The 22,165-nt window shown below is 33.1% G+C and overlaps 1 protein-coding gene across 1 annotated transcript in view; it reads left to right on the top strand.

Annotated features, from left to right (window-relative positions):
• Nucleotides 1-21,873, top strand: part of EMC2 (ER membrane protein complex subunit 2) — a 51,403-nt gene extending 29,530 nt beyond the window's left edge. The window contains exons 6-12 of the mRNA XM_036830955.1: nt 32-117; nt 268-327; nt 6,076-6,157; nt 6,985-7,095; nt 9,122-9,226; nt 18,085-18,172; nt 21,701-21,873. Coding sequence (XP_036686850.1) covers nt 32-117; nt 268-327; nt 6,076-6,157; nt 6,985-7,095; nt 9,122-9,226; nt 18,085-18,171 — 531 coding nt within the window. The 3' untranslated portion in view covers nt 18,172; nt 21,701-21,873. The remainder of the gene's footprint in view (nt 1-31; nt 118-267; nt 328-6,075; nt 6,158-6,984; nt 7,096-9,121; nt 9,227-18,084; nt 18,173-21,700) is intronic.
• Nucleotides 21,874-22,165: the final 292 nt, after the last annotated feature.

Below are 22,165 nucleotides of genomic sequence, written 5' to 3'. Positions count from 1 at the left end.
GGTCTAATCCTTTATTAATGTCAACCCACAGGCTGCAAGAAAGCGTAAGATTGCCATTCGAAAAGCCCAGGGGAAAAATGTGGAGGCCATTCGGGAACTGAATGAGTATCTGGAACAGTGAGTGTCTTACAAGAGGATTGTGTTTTGTTATTCTGATAAATCTTTTTTAATTAAAATGGAATTTGCATTTGATTTTCCTTTTTGCCTCCATGCTGTTCATTTATAGAATATCTACACACTTACTTTTTTTCCCTTTCCTCGCACCAGATTTGTTGGAGACCAAGAAGCCTGGCATGAACTTGCAGAACTTTATATCAATGAACATGAGTAAGTCGTTAACACATAAAATTTCGTTAAGGAGTGCAATTTTCATCACTATATAAGTTCAGAAGGCATAGTAGTTTCTAAAGGGTTGGTGAGAGGTATGAATCACATCATTTTAAATTAGCAAAATAAATAAATGAAGGAAAACAAATCAGTTTGTTGGTTATAATATGTGAATTGCTTTAAGTAGGTCATTTGTGTTTTGCTAAATTATTTTTGTTTGGGAAATGAGTTTTCTTTCAAATACAGATGGCATTCTTTGGAGTTAGAAAGGCATGTATGTGCTGAGCTAAGGTTATTTTTAGTGAATCAAAATTGTGAATTTTTAGAATTTAAATTGTTCTTACATACAAAGAGTATTATACTCCCTGCTGTTTAAAAATTCTGTCAATTGTATGCATTTATTAGCCTTAGTGCTAAGAGAATCAACTCTTCCAAAGTAGAAGCATTCTGTTGCCTGGGTAAAAAACCAAGAATAATCAAGAATGTTGAATGCTGTAGGAACTTGCTTATTGGATATTTAATGTTTTTGTTAGCTTTTTTTAATTGCAGTGACAGGAGGAAATCCCAGTGTGAGAGGATTAGCCCAGTCTTAGTGCAAGTTTTCTAATATCACAGCATTAACGCTAACCTCTATCTAGAGGCAGGCTTTTTTTCCCCTTTTTTCTTAGTGAGGAGTCTGAAGTATATCACATTGTTTCTTTCCTTCCTTTTGAGAGAACAGAATCAGATTCTCATGCACATATTCTTATTGTGCACGAATACTTAGAATACTTAACCTCATTCTCATAGGACAAATAGCTGACATAGGAAATAGTATCGAATGAAGATACTTGTCTCTTGCCTTTGCTCAGGGGTATATATGTATGTGAAATAGAGTTAATGTATTATCTGTGTAATTCTAATAAAAGTGGGGGCGAAAATAAAATGTCAACTTAATGAATGTGTACTGTATTCTGAGAAGCATTTTTCATTTCTCTATTATATATGCTGGCTATCAGATTCTCTGTTTTTTGTTAGGAAGTTATTTCCTGAATCATGTTTGGATGCTTGTATGATCATATATGTAAATATACTTAGCTTTCTCTTATGTATGTAAGAGTGGTAGTGTATTTGGTTAAATGGTAATGTTTCTATTTTTCATTGTTTTAAAGTCAACATTTATAAAGTTTTTTAAATGTAAATTATTTGTATGCTGGAAACTATAAAATATTAATTAAAGAAATTAAAGAACACCTAAATAATACCAAATTCATAGATTGGAGGCTCAGTATTGTTTTGTTTGTTTGTTTTTTGGGTTTTGTTTTTGTTTTTATTGAAGTATAGTTAATTTACAGTGTTGTGTTAGTTTCAGGTATACAGCAAAGTGATTCAGTTACACATACATATAATGATTATTTTTATTTAAATTTTTCCTTGGGCTAAATTCTTAGAAATAGAATTACTTGATTAAATGATATGCACATTTTCAGTGGTTTTGATAAATCATTCCTAAATGTGCACTAGAAAGGTAGTGTCAATTTACTCTCACATCAGCAATTATTAGAATGTCCACTTAACACTGGGTGCTACTGTTCTTTCTAATCTTTGCAAATTGTGATAAGTGAAAATTGGTTACACTTTTTTTAAGAGCTCTTTATATAAATGATATGAGCCTTTGTCTTGTCTAGAATATATCCTTGTTTAGTATGTCTTTTTAATATTGATTTTTTTAACTTATAGAAAACTTGATATTTTCAGATGGTCAGTATATCAATTTATATTACTTTCAGGTTTTCCATCCTCTAAGAACTATATAAATATATCACCTCTGTGTTTTTCTTCTACTTCTTTATCAGTTTTACTTTTTTGCATGTATTTGTAATATTTCTATATTTAGCTCTCCAATAGGTTATACTTTATTTTTAACCTATCATTAAATTTATTATTATTTACCTCACCTTGTAATAGCCACATTCAGTTTTGCTTTGTTTTGGGTCTCTGAAGAGTTTATTGAGATAGAGTTGGATGTACATTTAAGAGAAATGAACTGAAGAATCCCAAGAAATCAAGAGATACAAAGACAGAAAAGCACCTGAAAAATAGTTTCTTTTCATGGGAAATGATACTTACATTCTGCCTACCCTTTTATCTTGCATTACAAAACTCTTTTTGGTCTCGAAGCTAGTTACTTACACAATGTCCGTTTATTTTGTCTAATTGAACACAGAAGGAATATTCAGATTTACAGTGAATGGAAATAAATGTCTTCAGATTTTTTGAAACTGTGTGAAAATCAGAATGTTCACTTAATTCGTTTAACTTGTTTGAGCAAGTCATTGTCTTCGGTAGGGTATTGTTGGTACAAGTAGTAAGTTACTGTGGAATGTCAGTTTACCACAGTTTTGTGGACCCAGTGGCAAAAATGTACCAATCTAGGAATTGCTTGATATATTTAATATTTTGACATTCTTTTCTTCATATTAATAGTTATAGTAAGTCACAGGCAGCATTGCTAATCTAGATGTAGACTTTTTTACTCCAAATAAATTTCCACAGTAGACTGTTCATATAAGTCTATTCAGTGATTTTATAGAGAGAAAAGGGGATATAGAATTCTGCCACATACTTTTTTTATGTCTTTAAGTTATTTTATTTAAATTTGCTTCTGATTTATAAATTCTAGATACAGTTATTCTAGTGGTATATGTCACACCAGTTGATCACATTGAGACACTTGCTCTAAGTATAAAAAATTAGTCATCATTTATACCTTAACCCCAACAGTACATATTATAAACAAAAATATGTATTTTAAACAAAGATACTGAATTTTTTACTTGTAGTTAAAACTAGATGTTATATCAGCAAGGAGCAGTTAGTAAAGATTGATTATGATTGTGATTATTGTAGGTACAGCCTACAATATATAGGCTATATAAAATTCTATAACAAAGGGAATTATCAGAATCCTGTAAGGAAAAATCATAATGTTGATAAAGCAATCAAGGAACAAATACTGTAACCTATACATATGCTTTTGTGAGGAAGAGAAGAACTTCAAAAACTAGTTACTGACTCTAATGTAGTAATAATAGTGGTTATTCTATTTTAAATGGATTCCAATTATTTTTACTTCTCTAAATCTTAGTCTCATGAGTTGTATATAATGAATTAATTTCTTTATATATCTGCAGTGGTATTGGCTATGTACCATCTTGGGAGAACTGAGAAAATAATCATCACTCAAATCACTTTTGTATGGCTTAATACTCTTGTGTACCCCGGGCTGAGAAAAACTGGATTAGACCATTTCTCGCTCCTTCCAGCTCTAAGTTTATTTGATTCTATACTTTATCCACAAAATTAATTTGATTTTATATTTTGTAAAATTGGGGGAAGGTATCCCTTCCTTGTATGTGATACTCAATAATTTTTTTTTTTTTTTTTGGTCTGTTTAATCTTTAAATTTATTTATTTATTTATTTATGGTTGTGTTGGATCTTCGCTTCTGTGCGAGGGCCCTCTCCAGTTGTGGCAAGCGGGGGCCACTCTTCATCGCTGTGCGCGGGCCTCTCACTGTCGCGGCCTCTCGTTGCAGAGCACAGGCTCCAGACGCACAGGCTCAGCAATTGTAGCTCACGGGCCCAGCTGCTCCGTGGCATGTGGGATCCTCCCAGACCGGGGCTCGAACCCATGTCCCCTGCATTAGCAGGCAGACTCTCAACCACTGCACCACCAAGGAAGCCCGATACTCAATAATTTTTGAGAAAAATATCTTGGCATTCATTTTTCATTAGAAACTCCTCTCTGCCCATTTTATCTTACATTATGCTATATAAGAATCAGAGTCACTATTTTGCTCAACCCGTTTAAATCTCTAAGAACACTTATTCTTAGCATTAATATGAATTTTTGGCGTTACCGTAAAGGAACACATTTAGAAGGGAACTATCTTTCTGATGAAGCTGGGTGTTTAAAGTATAGACGACTTCCCCTTCTACACAATGATGAATAAATATCAGATAGGTAGTCACAGTACTTTTGTTCTAGACATTTATTCAGTCATTTTTTCAGTCATTCATTATATAGCTATCATATGTCAAGAACCAATACTAGGTTTTGGGCATAAATATGAAAAGGGCTAAATAGCAGCATGATCTTTGATGAGAATTATATATAAGGTCCTTCATATATTTAAAATGCTGTGATTTTGGGCTAATCTGCAGGGTGTTTTTGGTTCCTCTGGCCCTTTGGGTTTGATTGCTGTACCTGTTTTTATGTTACCGTTGACATATTCATCACTACCATCACCACCTCCATTTTTCATCCTGATGTGTAGTGTATATAGGTAGTATGCATGGTGGTTAAGAGTGTAGGCTGTCTGCCTACTTCCTAGGGTTTTGGTGGGATTAAATGAATTAATATTTGTAACACACCTAGAGAGGTGCATGATACATAATGAGCACCTAATAAAAGTTAGCTATTATTAGTCAGTATTTCACATGTTTGAAACTGCAATGTATATATTTTGAAAACTAAGTATGTCAGACATTAGTGTAAAATAGATACCTTTGTATATTGGTGACAAATGTCAAAAATAACTGTAGGTAGCCTTTTTCTGTTGTAATGTCATAACCTCCTCACTGGGACTAAATCTTACAACACCTGTGTTCTTTACGATTTCCTGTAAATAGGAAGGATATTCACATGGCTTGAACATATAAAATACATTAAGGGGAATTATAGTCATGTGGTATAAAACTATTTTTCCAGAGCCCTTTGCAGCAGTTTTCTCCTTAGGTTTTCAGTAAAGATTTTGTTTCTCTACCACATGATTAAATAGTAGTAGAGTGCATATCAAAACCACTAACTTGATCTGTTTTTCATGGGTTTAGAAATTCGTAACTTCATCATAATTTTGTATTTGACAATAACCTTAAATAATGAAAAGTCTTTGTAATAGAATATGTGGGATATGTCTGTAAAGGATTTTTAGTGAACAGAGAATATTTAATGTTTATTTCCTCATTACACTTTAGCTATTTGAATATTTTATTAAATGATCAGTGGACTTGCAGAACTTATTTTATATGTAACCTGATCCAAGATCTTGAAGCCTGTGTTGTTAATTATGTTTGGATGTCATCCTAGTGACCCAGTTTTAAAAATTTAATATCTTGGGACTTCCCTGATGGGACAGTGGTTAAGAATCCACCTGCCAATGCAGGGGACACGGGTTCGAGCCCTGGACTGGGAAGATCCCACATGCCATGGGGCAACTAAGCCTGTCCGCCACAACTACTGAGCCTGTGCTCTAGAGCCCGTAAGCCACAACTGCTGAGGCCACATGGCACAACTGCCTAGAGCCCATGCTCCGCAACAAGAGAAGCCACCGCAATGAGAAGCCCACGCACCGCGTAACCCCTGCTTGGTGCAAATAGAGAAAGCCCGCGCACTTCAATGAAGACCCAGCGCAGCCATACATACATACATACATACATACATACATACATAAATAAGAAAAAAAGAAAAATGTAATATCTTGATAGTTCACAGGCTGCTTTAGGATTTAAGCTTCTGTTTATTCATTTCATTAAAGAATATGATATTCGTATTTATGAATTCAAGATAAGTACTTTATTAATAAAGGTATTTAAAGTATTTTGGGAATAAAATGTGTAATATCACTAAAATTGTTTTTAAATTATTTTAAGGTGTAACTGATATAAAATTTATGACTTTTAAAATTAACTCCTTGATGTTTTTCAGCTATGCTAAAGCAGCCTTTTGTTTAGAGGAGCTTATGATGACTAATCCACACAACCACTTATACTGTCAGCAGTATGCTGAAGTAAGTGTTTTCAAAAACAACAATTGTATGTGATTTTATTTTTGTTGGTTTTGGGTATTATTATGGAACTAAGAATATGTCCTTAATGTTAGGCAAGTATATAAATATGTAAGATGTGATGAAAATTGATTTGTGGGAGTAAAATTTTTAAATTTTTAATACTATAATGGAAATACTGACTTTTCAATTAAATGCACTTATTTAAAATAGTGACGTTCTTTATATTTTTTTAATTGCGTACTGTATTCTTTCCTAATTATGAATTATGTCACAGTTATCACCATTTAATGGCCTTTAAGGCATTTACAGTGATTAAAATTTTTACATCCATATTCTAGGAAATTCATATTAAGGTCAGTATTTTGGAAAGTAGGAAGTTTTTTTCTTATTTGATTAACTGTTAAGAATAGCAATACAGTTGAATCCTATAAGGTTAAAAGGACTTCATTATTAAGGAATGTCAGTGCAACTAGGAAAGGACAATTCAGTATGAAGTCTAGATTTATAATGCTAGTAATAGAAAATAAAGTTGTGAAGCATTTGGAAGGCAGTTGAAATAGAAATTATACTGGCTTTCTTATATTGGCAGCATTTTTTTATTTTAAAAACTCAGTGATCTTAATGTTCATAGAATATAATGATTCTGGAGGGTATGTTATGCTTTAAAGTTTAGATTAGCTTTAACAGCTTTAAGATGAATTCTTTTAACATCTTGCCTTTGTTTACAGAATATCTGTTTCAATTACTAATGCCTGTGGTATGATGAAACATGCTATATTTCAAAGTAGTAAAATAAACAGGTTTCAGCACTCCGTAATTTTTAACAGGTTAAATATACCCAAGGTGGACTTGAAAATCTTGAACTTTCAAGAAAGTATTTTGCGCAGGCATTGAAACTGAACAACAGAAATATGAGAGCTTTGTTTGGACTTTACATGGTGAGTTGAGGTGCATGTTTAATGTTATTTTATGAAATGTCATTTAAAGTCCAGTAACCGTCCCAGTTAATCACTTCCCTCTTTTTTTTTTTTTTTCTGTATTTCATTGATAAGCATATGATTTTTTTCCTCTAGTTAATTATGAGCAATAGGTTGTAAGGCGGTTATATTTTTGAATGTTAATATATCCCAGCTATTTGACATTTCATTGTCAATTATCTTTTACTTTATCAGAATTTAAATCTGCCTTTATGAAATTAAATAGTAACAGATACAAAGCTATATTATGTATTTCTTAATTGTTTTGTTATTCTTGGGTTCATGCCCAACATTTTATTTCTTACCTTAAATTATAATTGTATGAGATATTTTTAAACTATGTTTATAAAAGACATATTAGAAATAAAATCTCTAATGCCAAATTAAAACTTTTTTATGGTATAGAAAAACAGTTTGTGGTACGCATGTAAGTAAATATTTCTTTTGTTTATGTATGCTAAATGATGAGCTTAGAAAACGTCAGTTAACAAGAGCTATGGGAAATAGAGGAAGAATTTAATGAACTTCAAATTTATATAAAATGAGCTCCTTTCTACAGTCAGAATGACTAGAAAAATAAACTTCTTTAATACGCCAGTTCTTTGAAATTTTATTTTATCCTAGTCTTTTCATGGACTTTTGGATGACTATTTTGTTGGAGCTCAGTGAAAAGAATTGATTGCAGAAATGGAGGCAGGAAGAAACGTAAATGAAATAATTTTCAGCAAAGAAATGGCAAAATATAATTAGAAAACAGATTAAAGGGATTTCAAAAAATTTTTTCTAGATTCTACCAGTGCCAATTGTAGCAGCTTGTAGGTACAGTATGGTAGCAGTGTCTCTTTTACCAAATAAATACTATTTTAAAAAATAAATTATTAATAATAGTAAAAATACATAGCACTTTATGTGTCAGGTGTTGTTATGACCTCTCTTTTTTATTTTAAATCATTACATCTTTACATCAGCTATTTGAGAAGGTACTATTACTGCTACCATTTCACAGAAAATGAAACTAAGACACAGAGGGTTCTGATTAATTTGCCCAAGGATGGACACAGAGCTACTAAATGATTGAGCTGGGATTCCAGCTCAGGCAGTTGACTCCAGAGTCATTCTCTTAACTACTGCAATCAGATTTTGGCATATAAATTCCTTAGTGGCAGAGGAGGAGACAGAAGGAAAAAGCATATAACACAGGTTAGGCATAAAAGAAACCACATGGACAGAGATTCTTAAGAATAAGATATATTTAAGCATAAGATAAAATTTGTATCTTTCTCTCCTCAGAAATACATACAATTAAAAATAAGAATATGATTTTGAGGGTCTACAGATTCTTGCATGGATCCCAGTTTAACAATCCCTTGTTTAAACACATCTTTAAAAAGGAGATGATGGCTCTAATTGGTTCTATGGAACATAGTTTGGAAACTCTCGGTGTAGTGAAAAGAGAAATAGGTTGGAAGTGATGATCTCTTTCTACTTCTAAGACTTCGTTAACTTACTTTGGTTAAGTCAATTCACTCCTATTGGACTTAATTTTTTTTTCACCTGTTAATGTAGGAAGTTAGACTAAATTATTTTTGAGGTTCCTTATATTAATATTCAGTAATTCTATAATTCTGACATAGAAAAGTTGAAGTAATTCAGTAATAAGAAATAGCACCAGTAATATCCTACAGTATTTAAGTGATGATGGAATTTTACCTTCAAGGGCTATGGTAGATAACTAATAAAATAATTTTAGATGTTATTTAAGATATCCTTTCTCTTCCTACTACCTTGGATTATTCTCCATTTTAAAATATATTTTCATTTGTAAACACTAATTTCATTCAGCTTTATTTTATTTTAAAAATTGTGTTGGTACAGTTTTTAAAAACTCTTTATTATCAGCCCGTTGCAATTATGACCCTTACATGTTTTTGATTGTCTTGGCTACATCAAAGGAGTATTGTTTTTGATGTTTTTTTTTTGTTCTTAGTCTGCAAGTCATATTGCTTCTAATCCAAAAGCAAGTGCAAAAACAAAAAAGGACAACATGAAGTATGCTAGTTGGGCAGCTAGTCAAATAAACAGAGCTTATCAGGTTAGTATTGATAATTTTATATTATGACATAGGTCAGTTAATGTATTTCTTAGTTGTTGTTTATGTTTCTACAAACTACAAAGCTAGGTGTCTATCATTGAACTTTTGTGCTTTTGGGTCTTTATCAAATGTTTTAACTGTGTAGAATTAACTTGTAGGATCCTTTTTTTTTTTTCCTCAAAAGGAGTCTGTTACTATTATCCCATAATGAGCCTTATCATCTCAGTAGTTCTACATTTGGCAAATAAAAAAAAGTAACTGTAAAAATCCAGAAAGGATAAATTTCATGATGCATTTCAGAGGCAGATTGGGTATGTGAGTGTATTATTAATCAGAGATATCTCAAATAATAAAAAAAAGAGGAAGAAAATCCTAAAAGTAAACTAACAAGACTATATAACAAAGTTTATGTACTCTGTTTACAGTCAGACCTTATCTGAAACATCTCCCCTCATTTTTTAGTTTACTGAAGCTCATCCCTAGGAGATTCTTCAGAAAAGACTCATGGAGAAACTCATCTTCTTACATCTTTCATGTTTGTAACTTATCCGTCTATAGTCTTTATATTTGAAGGACAATTTGACTTTTTATACATCCTTTGCTATTAAATACATTTACCTAAGTATTAAACATATTGTTCCTTTTTTTGTTTTTTTTCTTTTTTAGGATAAAATATTGCTGTCAACAAGTTTCATGCCATCCTGATTTTCTTTCTCTAATAAGTGACTTGCACTTTTTGTCTGGTTGCCCAAAGGAATTTTTTCTTTATCTTTAAAATCCAATAGTTTCACTATGATAATGTTTTGTTGATATTCTTGGGTCAGTCTTCCCAAATACACTGTAGACCTTTTTAATATTTGGATTCAGTCCTCTTTTAATTTGAGAAAAGTTGCTTTTAGAATTATGATTTTGAATTTTTTTTGCTTGATTCCTTAAGTTTTCTTTTTCAGGTCTCCAACTATAAGTTTATTGGCTCTCCTTTCGCACTTCCTTTTATCATTCATTTTTTTTTTCAAATCCTTCTGTCATTTTCTGTATTTTATTCTCTTCTTTTTTTTCTGGTAATAATTTTTTTATGGAGTTAATTCTTTTTTTTCTGTTCTCTGCATTTAAATAAGATAGTTTTTCTGGGCTGTTAGGAGGTGGTTTTTACCATCTTAGGGGAGTCAGAGATCGAACAGCATAACTTTCCCAGCTTGACCTTTATATGTTTCCTCTTCTTTGTTACAGAGAACTCAAATATGACCTCTCTATATATCCAGTCTTTCTTAGAACTAGGTCAGGTTCAGAATGATTTTTCTGGCTGCAGGCCTCTCTGTGTTCTACCCCTATGGGTCTACAGATCTTGAATTTTGAGGTGGTGTTCTTAGTTTTAAATGTTACATTTTGTTGTTGTTGTTTTTTCTTCTGAGATTTTCTGCCTCTGGGCATCACTACCTCCCACCCTCCCCTTCTCCCCTTATCTGAACCATCTCTCCCTCTTAACCCCAGTGTTTCTGCCCTGTTAAATTTGGTTTCAGTTTCTGTAGTTTTCTTTCAGTGTGAGGTTTTTTTCCTTTTGGAAGAGGGTGTTTGCTGGATAATTCAGAGATTTTGAGGTCTTAGACTATTAGATTTGTTTAATGTCACGTTTGCATACAGTTTTTTATACTTTGATTGGGAGCCTATGAGACTGTCCTAGTTTTGCAAGCCATTTGCAGATGCATCACTTCATACTTTTTTTTACTTTTGTGGCCTATAGAGTAGTAGGTTGCCCTCTTTTACATCCTGTAGTGCCTACCACATAGCTGTTGAGCTTTTGTAGGTCCTGCTACTGCTGGTGGTATAACAACCTTCTAGGATTTTGAAGGATTGCCTGCAATATAGGTTTTTTTGAAAGATGTCTTTGTTGGGTTTGTTTCCTCTTATTTTGGTCTTGGTTTTGGTGCTATTTGTTTCTTTGTTTTTGTACTCCTGGTTGGGGAGATTAAAACAATTCAGTGCCCTGTGATCACACCATTTAGTCACTTTTGTGTAGTTTTATTATATATAATAGAGAATGTTAGTTCTGTTGGCATATTGCAAGTCAGAATATTTATAAATATTAGCTAGGCTGTGCTTCTTCAAATGGAGTTTGAGATGGCTCGAGGGGTTCCACACAGAGTAGGCTTGGGGGTTGGGGGTTGCGAGGGAGGGAGGGGTAGTTTGTGATTTAAAAATAAGACTTGGATAATATGAAAATAATAGTATGCAAACTACATCATTGTTTTTAAGATATTTTTGAGAAACAACCAGCTGCTCAGAGAGTGCTTTTTTTGACATGGCATGACTATATTTCTAAAATCAATTTTTATTAAATTATACATAGAAAAATGAACCCAAGTCACAAAGATACATTCCAATGAATTATACAAGTAAATGTAACCAGGTCAATAAATAGAAACATTATAGCACCCCAAAACCTTCCTGGTACCTTCTTTCAAATTCTACTCCTTGTATTCCCCTCAAAAGTACAAATGTATAATCCCATAGTTTTGGCTTTTTTTTTTGAACTTTATAGAATCATACAGTATGTATTTATTTTTGTCTGGCCTGTTTCATGATTTATGAGTTTTATCTTTGTTTAAGTCTGTAGTTCATTCATTTTCATTGTACTGTAGTCTATTATATGAACATACTATAATTTATTCAGTTTTTTTTAAAATTTATTTTATTTATTATATTTGGCTGTGTTGCGTCTTCATCACTGCTCACGGGCTTTCTCTAATTGTGGCGAGCGGGGGCTACTCTTCTTTGCAGTGCGCGGGCTTCTCATTGTGGTGGCTTTTCTTGTTGCGGAGCACGGACTCCAGGCACACGGGCTTCAGTAGTTGCAGCATGCAGGCTCAGTAGTTGTGGCTCGCGGGCTCTAGAGCCCAGGCTCAGTAATTGTGGCGCATGGGCTTAGTTGCTCCGCGGCATGTGGGATCTTCCCGGACCAGGGCTCGAACCCGTGTCCCCTGCATTGACAGGCGGATTCTCAACCACTGTGCCACCAGGGAAACCCCTTTTTCACTTGTTGATAGACGTTGGATTATTTCCTGTTTGGGGCTATTATGAATAATACTACACTGATATTGCTGTACAAGTCTCTTGGTGTATATGTACATGTACTTCTTAGGGGTGTATACCTTTGAGTGGAAATACTGGGTCATAGGATGTACATATATCTAACTGAAGTAGATAAAGCTGGTTTTCCAGATTACTTGTTTATAGTCCCACCAGCAGTGTTTGAGAGTTCTCATAGTTCCACATTTTCACCAACACGTCCTTCTGTCAGTTTTTGTTATTATAGTCATTCTGGGTATGTGTAGTGGTATCTTCATGGTTTTATTTTGTATCTCCCTGATGACCAGTGAGGTTGAACACTTTTTCATATGTTTATTGGCTGTTTGGATATCTTCTTTCATGAAGTCTATGTTTTTCATTGGTTTATGACTTTTTATTTTGTTTTTTAGTTTTTTGATTATGGGCCCTTTGTTCATTATATGTGTAGCAGATCTTTTTAACTCCTTAGTTGCAATCACTCTCAAATGATTTTGGTGAAGAAAGTTTTGAAGATTATCTTCACCCTAATCGTTCATTTCCTTTATGGTTTGTGCTTTGATGTTCTGTTTAAGAAATCATTTGCTGCTGATGGTCATAAAGATAATCTCCTGTGTCTTTGGAGGTTTTTTTCTTCTACTTTTCACATTTAGATCCACAATTCATTTGGAACTGATTTTTATGTATGATGTGAAAATAGAGGTCTGTTTCCCCCCTACGTAGCTTTCCAGTGTTTCTATCTCTGTATTCTGTCATGAGTCCCATTCTATGGAAGCTGCTACCTTATAATAGTTGAGAGAGAACACAGATGCTCGAGCTGTATTGTCTGGCTTCCAAGTTTGGCTCTGACATGTGGCCATGGACAAATTACATACCATCTCTGGGCCTAGCTTTTCATTTGCAAGATGGACGTAATAAAAGTTTTCTGAGTATTAAAGGAGTTGATACATACTTTTTACCATATCACAGTAATACACATTATATTGTGTTTACTAATTGCATGCTGTAAGTTCACTTTATTATGTCTATTTTTATTGCAATTACAATAACAGTAACAACAATAACAGTTATAATAGCAAACAGAAAATTTTTTATAAGGTAGGTACTTTTCCTGTTTACAAATGAGGAAATTAAGGCATGAAAGATTAAATAACTTTCTCCAAGGTGATATAAATGGTTAATGACAGAGCGGTTCTCAAACCTAGGCAGCCTGACTCCAAGTTTGATGCTCTTAATGGCCACAATATACTGCCTTTATAAAGAGATGTCAGGTATAAATGTTTCTAAAACTGTAATTAGAGTTTCCAACTCCCTTCTTAGTTATTTTCTCATGTGAACAAGTGATATCCTACCCTCACTTGTTTCCCTTTTCATTTCAGACCCAAAGCTCTCCATAGTAACTAAATTTAGAGTTTCATTTTGTTTGTTTGTTTGTTTGTTTTTCCTCTTTTTCACTGTCTCTTCAGTAATGCAAGACCAGGCAAGCATGCCCTTCCCTGCCATATGAGATGCACTTTACCATTAGACATGAATCCATCATTTCGATATTTTAAGCCATTGTTCATATATCCAAACCCTATTCGTTAGTAATATTTTCCCTCCCTGCCATTCTCTTTAAACAAATTTTTAAAAATTGTCTTATTAGATCCATTCTCTTTTCATAGACTTATTTTGTAAAGTCTCAGTGTTTTTTGGAAAGAGCTCTGATAATATCATCTGTGCTCTTCAGTCTTTGACTTTGGCACCATAAACTCCGTAGTACCCAGTGATGTTTTACACATCTTTCCTGAAGGTATGATTTGCCTTTTCTTGACTCTAAGGGAAAGGATAGTATAAGGAATTTTTGTAAGTTTCTGTCATCTTGGATACCACTCCAAAAAGATAACATCTCTCAATTGATAATGTCAGGTTTCTGTATAGCAGCCTAAAATACCTCTCAATTAGGAATCACCCATCATGCAAAATTTATTTTTGCCTCTAGACACTAGTAACACTTTTTTTGTTTGTTTTTGTTTTTGTTTGGCTGCGCCGCACAGCATGCAGAATCTTAGTTTCCTAACCAGGGATCAAACCCGTGCCGCCTGCAATAGAAGCACAGAGTCTTAACCACTGGACCACCAGGGAAGTCCCAGTAACGGGTTTTAAATAAAATCTTTTGGTGCATTTGAAATTTTCATCTCTATGCTTTTTCTACAGAAGTTGGTGGTTTTCTTCATGTGAATCAGATTTCATAAATACTTGTATCTATTGCCTTTTGCTAACATAGTGGTTTAAAATAACAACTTATTTGCTTATGAATCTGTAGGTATCATGTAGGCTTGCACTCAGTTGAGTAATTCTACAGGTCTATAGTGGACTTATTTTTTTTCTGCTCTATCCTAGTGGTTGATGGCCTCACTTAAATGTCTGATGGTTGGCTCTCTGTCAGCTGGGGGTGCTGGGCCTTGTATTTCTCATTTGGCAAGCTAACTTGGACTTATTCACATGATGGTTTCAGGGTTCCAGGAGCAACAAACAGGCAAACTCCAGTGCCCAAGGGTGTTCTGAGCCTCTGGTTGTGTCACATATTGCTAATGTTCCATTGAGCAAAACAAGTCGCATGGTGAACCCAGATACAGGGGATATAATATTTCACCTCTCAATCGGAAGAGAAATATGTGGTCATTTGGCAATTTATTACACTTTTGTATAACTCCATAGTTCCATCCTTCTGTTTTTGTTTATTTTGCCTTTTTCTTTTTATCTACTTTATTGAGGTATAGTTTACATACAATAACATGCACACATTTTAAGTGTACAGTTGAGTTTTGACAAATGTATACTCCTCTCTCACCACTACCCCATTCAAGACATACAGTTTCCATCACCCCAGAAAGTTCCCCTCTGACACTTAGTAGTCAGCCCCATTCCACACTGCAGACTAGCACTGATTTGATTTTCATCACTATAAATTAGTTTTGCCTGTACTAGAACCTTATATATAAATGAGATCGTAGATTATGTACTCTTTTCTGCATTGCTTCTTTCACTCAGCATGTTTCTGAGATTCATCCATCCACTTCTCCATTTTATTTATCTTATTACTTTGTCCACCCATATTATTTTCCACAAACTGTGTAAATTTGTGAATTTTAGCCCAACTTACTCCAGTTATCACAATGGGTAAATCATTGACCTTTGAATTTGATAAGCATTTTTTTATTATTTGAGTGGTTTTCTCGTTAGTTTTCTTTAAGATCCATCAGGAAATTATGAAAAAAGTTTACTTAAGCAAAATCTATATGAAAAATAAAAATGCAGAATTTGTGATTAATGTGGAAAAGTATAATTTTCAGAGATTGACATTTTAGTAATAAATCTCTGGGATCTAATTGAGAACTTTATGATATGTCTAGGCATATAAACAAGTATAAAGTGTATAATAAGTATTCCTTATTGTAATGTTTTTCTAGGCATTTAAAAATTAGAGAAAATGAGATTTTAAGAACTGCTTTCTTTGTTTCTACTTAATAATGAAACAAAATATGGCTACTACTTGCTCTTCAATTAGGTAATTGGTTTAGCATGTTCAGTAGAGGCAGGCAAGTTTGATTAATGCTCATGAAAAACTTTAATGTGAACCTACTCACAGTAATTTTCCAGATAAATGCTTCTTTGGTACTCTGTTAAATTCGTCTGTGCTAGTGATCCATATGTTATTTGTGATTGCAGAGGTGATTTTGTTACTATCCTTTTGGGAAATAGAAAATTAAATCATGATTTGAGGGAAAAATAGGATTCCGGCTTAATCAGTTAAATTGCCATATAATTCTAGAATAGACAAAATAATTGCATGTCAGGTAAAATTTGAAGTGATAGATTTATATTTCCAACTTTCTTTTTATTTGTTCTGACACAAGTTAGTTTGGTTTATTCTAAATTGCACTGGTTGTCAGTAGTGTTGACACACAATCTTAGGTGGTTTTCTAAAATTAGCTAATTTTGAAAATCACAAATTTGTATTTATTATTATTTTTATTACATTTAAACACAAATCAAGAAAAATGCTATATTTTAAAATACTATGACTTAAGCGCTACACAAATTTTTCATTTTTATTTTCCATTTAAAAAATTAGGTGTCCTATTTTATACCCCTTCCCCCAACCCATCAAAAGCTTTTTCTTAGAATTAGACCTTTAAGTATCTGATTAGGACGATTCCTGTTTACTTTGGGTAGGCAGTGGTAAAAGAAAAGGCTTTCTGTTCTTGGTAAGTCCTTGTGAAAGTGACTCTATCAACTGGGTAATAGGAGTAATAAGCACACTCCACATCCTTTACTCACCGAGGGAAATTATGAAAGGGCAGAGTTTTAAATGTGGTGTTGCTATTGCCATATTTTTAAATTATGGCCTGTATATTCAGCATTTGAATTCCTTAAATTAATGATGTCTTATGAAGGGCAAAGTGATCTTGATTCTTACAAGAAGCTTTTCTCTTTCCCTGGCATTTCCTCTAGAAATCCCCTTTAGTTACTCTATTAAATCAGGATTCAACCACAGAAGCTAATGGTTTAGGAAATAGGAGAATCATAATGTTAAGCTGCAGCCAGAGGGGTCAGAGGCAGGTTACCAATTCCTGAAGCCTATTGCTTCTACGATGTTACCTGTGCTTGATCACTTAATCTTTCTCAACAGGTCACAAGAAGTTTGCCAAATTAAGTTAATTACAAAAGAGAAGGAACACATCATAAATCAAGTACTAAGTCCCTAAGACAGCATTGGTATTTGAAGGAAAGATCAGTCACTTGAAAGTATACTGAGTGCTTAGATGTTAACTTGAAAATACTGTATGTTGCTAATAGAAAATGTTAATACTTTAACCAGGGGAAAAACAGGTAATATAGTTATAATAAACCTTCCCCTGCCTTTACAAGGAACACATACTTATCTAGTAAATCTGTAGTGTTAAGTCAAACTGATAAATGATAGGAATTGTCAGTCTAGTTAGAAAACTCATTTTGAAATCAGCATGGGGTATTCAACAGTGTTTTCCCCACTTATCATGCACTATATTGAATTTAATACACATGAATTTGCTTTTAAATGTACAAAGATAGTATTTAATGCACTATGTTTTGTTTTTATTGTAAAATCCAATCCCAATTTGGTATTATAAAATAAATTATGACTTAATAAACTAGAAATGCATGTTTTAAAATGTTTACTTTAATAAGTAGCATAGAGTTTTATTTGATAGGTTTTTGCTGCAGAAACATGATATTATCTAGTCAACTAATAAATCTGGGAAATTTTTAAAAATTACAGCCCACTATAAGTAGTTTTAGAGAAATCTTGCAACTCTAAAATGTTTGATAAAACTTCTTTACATTTGTATTTTACCTTTGTTTGAAATTGTAAAAAGTTGATTAGAGGCCACACAGGTAGTCCACATTCCTACATAAATATAAGCTAAATTTCATTTCTAAATTATGCTTTTTATTTCATAAAACTTTTCTGGTCTGAAGAGGGAGTACAGTTTGAAAATCATATTAATGTTTTTATAGGTTATCATACTACTTAAACATTTAAACTGGCCAATTTCACACGGAAATTTTTTTATACGTCAGTTGAAGATGAAACCTTAATGAAAATGTCCTTAAAACCCAAATTTTGTTTTTTATTGCAGAAAAAGAACATATCTGATTTCATGCTAGTGATAAAATAGATAATGTTAACTCTCTAACAATTTGAAAGTAAGACTGTGATTTTGAACCTGCCACTGAAATTGAGCCTAATTGCATTTTCTAAAAATTAGTTTGCAGGTCGAAGTAAGAAGGAAACCAAATACTCTCTCAAGGCAGTCGAAGACATGCTGGAAACACTGCAGATCACCCAGTCTTAAGGTTTCAAAAACTCTTTCACATTACATTTCACAACTGTAAAATTGAGCTCACTGGTTTGTGACTTATTTACTAGATGCCCAGTGCTATTTATATACTGATTTTCTGCTAAGAAGGCAGTTGCAAAGAATGTGTTCATATAAACCTAAAAATGCCATTTACTGCTAAGCAGGAAGATGGGGAAAACCCATGGAAGAGAGATTTGACAAGATTCTTACTGATTGTACATCATTCTTTCCATATCATACATATATAACTGCTTTTAAACCACAATCTGATATAGAAATAACCTTGTTAAATAAACTGATGATTTATTAAACTTGCATATGAAAATTCTAGATTCTTTTTGTTATACTCAAATAGTGAGTGACTATATTGTTTTAGAACTCAATTTCTAGTTAACTCCTTTTTATTTGTGATAGGAAATACATAGCATATATAGATGACAGAAGCAAAATGCTGGCAAATTATTTTCATTCTTTTTATAGCGTCAGGTTGGGTTTCGCTCTGTATTCCAGTGGGCTATTATTTTATATGCTGTAATGTTATTCTGATAAATCTTGATTAAAATACATCATTCTCCAAAGTTCAGCACTATCTTTTTTATAAAATTTTGTTTTGCTATGGGACATAACTGAGATTTTTTTTACCTATAAAATGGTTTAAGGTTCATGTATGTTATGATATTCAAATTTAACCCTTATGAAAGTTATATTTATCCAACTTTCAACTCTATGTAAAAGGCATAATTTTTAGAGAACATAGATAATAGGGATGAAAGGAGTTTCAGTGGCTTAGTTATTTTTACTTTAAGGAAAAATAAGAAAATCTGAACTATCTTTAGAAGTAAAATTTTTACAATTCTCATATCTCATTACTCCTCAGTAATAATAATTAGAATTTCTTCTTCCTTTTTTTCTCTTTTCATAGTGAACAACCATTACACTACCTTTAGCAGTATTTTGCATGTTTCACAATAGAATAGAAAGAACTTTGAGAGTTAACCACTTTATTCAGACACAAATCAGTTTTTAAAATAGGCAGTTGTTCATTCAGGGCAAATATTGTTAGTATTAGTCTGTAATTTATATACATAACTTCTATATTACATATAGAAATACATATATAAATTTTAATTAATTAATTACCAACATAATAGAGAGACTCCGACATGCTTGTTATTGCTTTATTTGCGCAAATTGGAGATCATGGAAGAATTGACAACCTGGAAGCCTTAAGGAAGAAAACTATTGTCAGTATCAGCTTTTTAACCTTTTGAGTTATTCTGTTAGTAAATTATTCTCCACATCTAGTCTAATTCTTTCATTTTACAGTTTTTTTCATTTTATTTTGCCCTGAATAATGGGCAGATGTGAAATAACTCTTCCCATATGAAGATAATTCTTATAAATTAATAATTGTTGTCACAAGATACACTGTTTTTGCCCATGAATTTAGTAACCATTTTCAACATAATCAGACATTTCAGATTTGTTTGTTATAAAGAAAATAGTGCCCACATATTATTCCACTACCTTTCTTCCCTTTAATCTCCTCCCATGAGTCACTAGAGTAGTGTTTACTTTAGCAATATTTGTGTAATAAGTAATTTAGTGTCCCTTATAACTGTCAGCCTTTAGTTTCACTTTATTTTTTCTAATTTTAATACCTCCTTCCCAGGAATTTTTTATTTATTAAGTACATTGTTAATGTGTAATAATTTATAAACTTCAATTATATATAGTGATAATCTCATTGTGGCAGACAATTGCCCACCCAACTGCTTTTACCTCCTTCTTCCTTGTTAACAGTATCCTATATTGTTCAGGTAGGAGCACAGATCCCTGTTATTCCAGGAGGTTTGGACCTTACCCTCAGCCCCAAGGGAAGTATCATGATTGATCTAAAACAGAAGTGGTTTCATTCCATATGGTCCGTGATATGCCAAGGCAGAACTTTTTGCATTGAAGGAAATATTCCACATTTGTGCTACCTAATGTGGTAGCCACTAGCTGTATGTGGGTATTAAGCACTTGAAATGTAGCCAGGACAACCGAGAAATTGAATTTTTTATTTAATTTTAATTTTAATAGCTGCATGTGACTCATGGCCACCATATTTGAAAGTGCAAATATCCAAAATCTGGGCATGTGGCCTAATTAGGGCTAATGAAATGAACAGAAGCTGTGGGGAAGGGCCTGTCTTTCAAATTAAAAAGTCAAAGTTTTGTGAGCTGAGGCTTTTTGCCTCTTCTGGCCATGAATGCCAACAACAAGCCTGGAGGTATAATAGCCATCTTACAAGCATGAAATAGCAAATATGAGAATTAAAGCTGCATTTCAGAGATGGTTCTGTAGAAAGATTACTGGGAGTCTGGGTCCCTGATTGGTTGAACACCTGAACCAACAAGAGCAATTGCCAGCTTCTGCACTAACTACATGAGAAAAATAAACTCTTGATTGTTAAGCCATTGTTATTTTTTGTTACTTTAGCCATATATGTTTCTGACTAATATATCCATCATTCAACTTTTTTTTTTAAGATGCAAAACTCTTATTTTAGACATGCTAGGGATGCTATTTTAGAATGTAATGATTTAAAATTAAGTACATAATTACATGTAACAAAAGAAGTAATATCTTGTTCCAACTCAGCACCTAGTATTTAAGCCAACAGAGGTGAGAAAAAGGCATATTTAGAATGTCTTTAATCATGAGGATAATATTGACTTGTGAATAGAGGAGGATGTAGAAAAAATTGAAGTGGAAAATTAATGTTTCAATATGCTGGAAGCATACAATTTTTATTATCAAATATTTAGAAGAATTTTTTTTCTTTAATGCTATAATCCCTTTATTCTCAAAGTAACTTATTTAAATTCAAAGAACTATAGTAGGAGTGTAGGAGGGGCTTTAGAGAGATTTAGTTGTTCTCCCTTTTAGGATGAGGAAGTGAGGTTCTGAGAAATTAAGCTCTTCTGTGACAGAGCAGGTAATTGGACCAGGATGTCAGGTGTTCCCAAGTCAGTGCTCCTTCTAGCATATTCCAAGGCATATGTCTAGTCTCTGATAGGTTGTTCCTTGACAAAAATGAGAGCCAGATATACCTAAGGGACATTGCTTGTTAGCAGAGCAAGGAGTAGAATTCAGATTTTCTGGCTTGTAAAAGAATTTTTTAATGGAATAATGAAGTCAGAATTTCATTTTTAATTAAATTGAATTTAAACAAAATTACCCATTAAAGATGTTACTTCATTTATAGTTAATGTGAGAAGTATTTCAAACTATTTAGAACTATTTCACACCTCTTTCACTTGGAACCTCTAATTTATCCTATCTCTCTTCTCATTCTTGGCAAGTAACCTCTTTTATAGGCTGAATTGTGTCTTGCCCAAAATTTCATATTTGAAGTTCTAACCCCTGGTGCCTTTGAATGTGACTTTATTTGGAGATTGAGTCTTTAAAGTGGTCATTAAGTAAAATTAGGTCATATTGGTGAGCCCTAATCCAATATGATTGATATCTTTATAAGGAGAGATTAGGACACAGACATAACAGCGGAAGGACCATGAGAAGACGAAGAGAAGATGTCCATCTACAAGACAAGGAGCGTTTCCTCAGAAGAAACCAACCCTGCTGACACCTTGATCTTGGACTTCTGGCCTTTAGAACTGTGATGAAATAAATTTCTGTTGTTTTAAGACACCCAGTCCTCTGTGTACTTTATTAAGGCAGCCCTAGTTAACTAACATAGCTCTCTTACTATTTCACAGAGAAAAAGAGAAGTCATGAGATAAAACCATACCCAGTATGACATTCTTGTGCCCAAATTCACCTCTTTTCCTCTTAGAGTGAAAGAAATTGGCCCTACCCTTTTCTGAGCTATTTCCCACCACTGTCTTTCTCATTTTTTATGCTTTAGCCATACTTTAGCTTAATGAATTTGCCACACTCCCTTCCTGACTTCCCAAAACTTCATCTTTTCTTCACATTTGTC

This window comes from Balaenoptera musculus, chromosome 17 (assembly GCF_009873245.2).
Source record: "Balaenoptera musculus isolate JJ_BM4_2016_0621 chromosome 17, mBalMus1.pri.v3, whole genome shotgun sequence".
NCBI classification, from domain to species: domain Eukaryota; kingdom Metazoa; phylum Chordata; class Mammalia; order Artiodactyla; family Balaenopteridae; genus Balaenoptera; species Balaenoptera musculus.
This window is presented reverse-complemented; position numbering and strand designations above follow the sequence as displayed.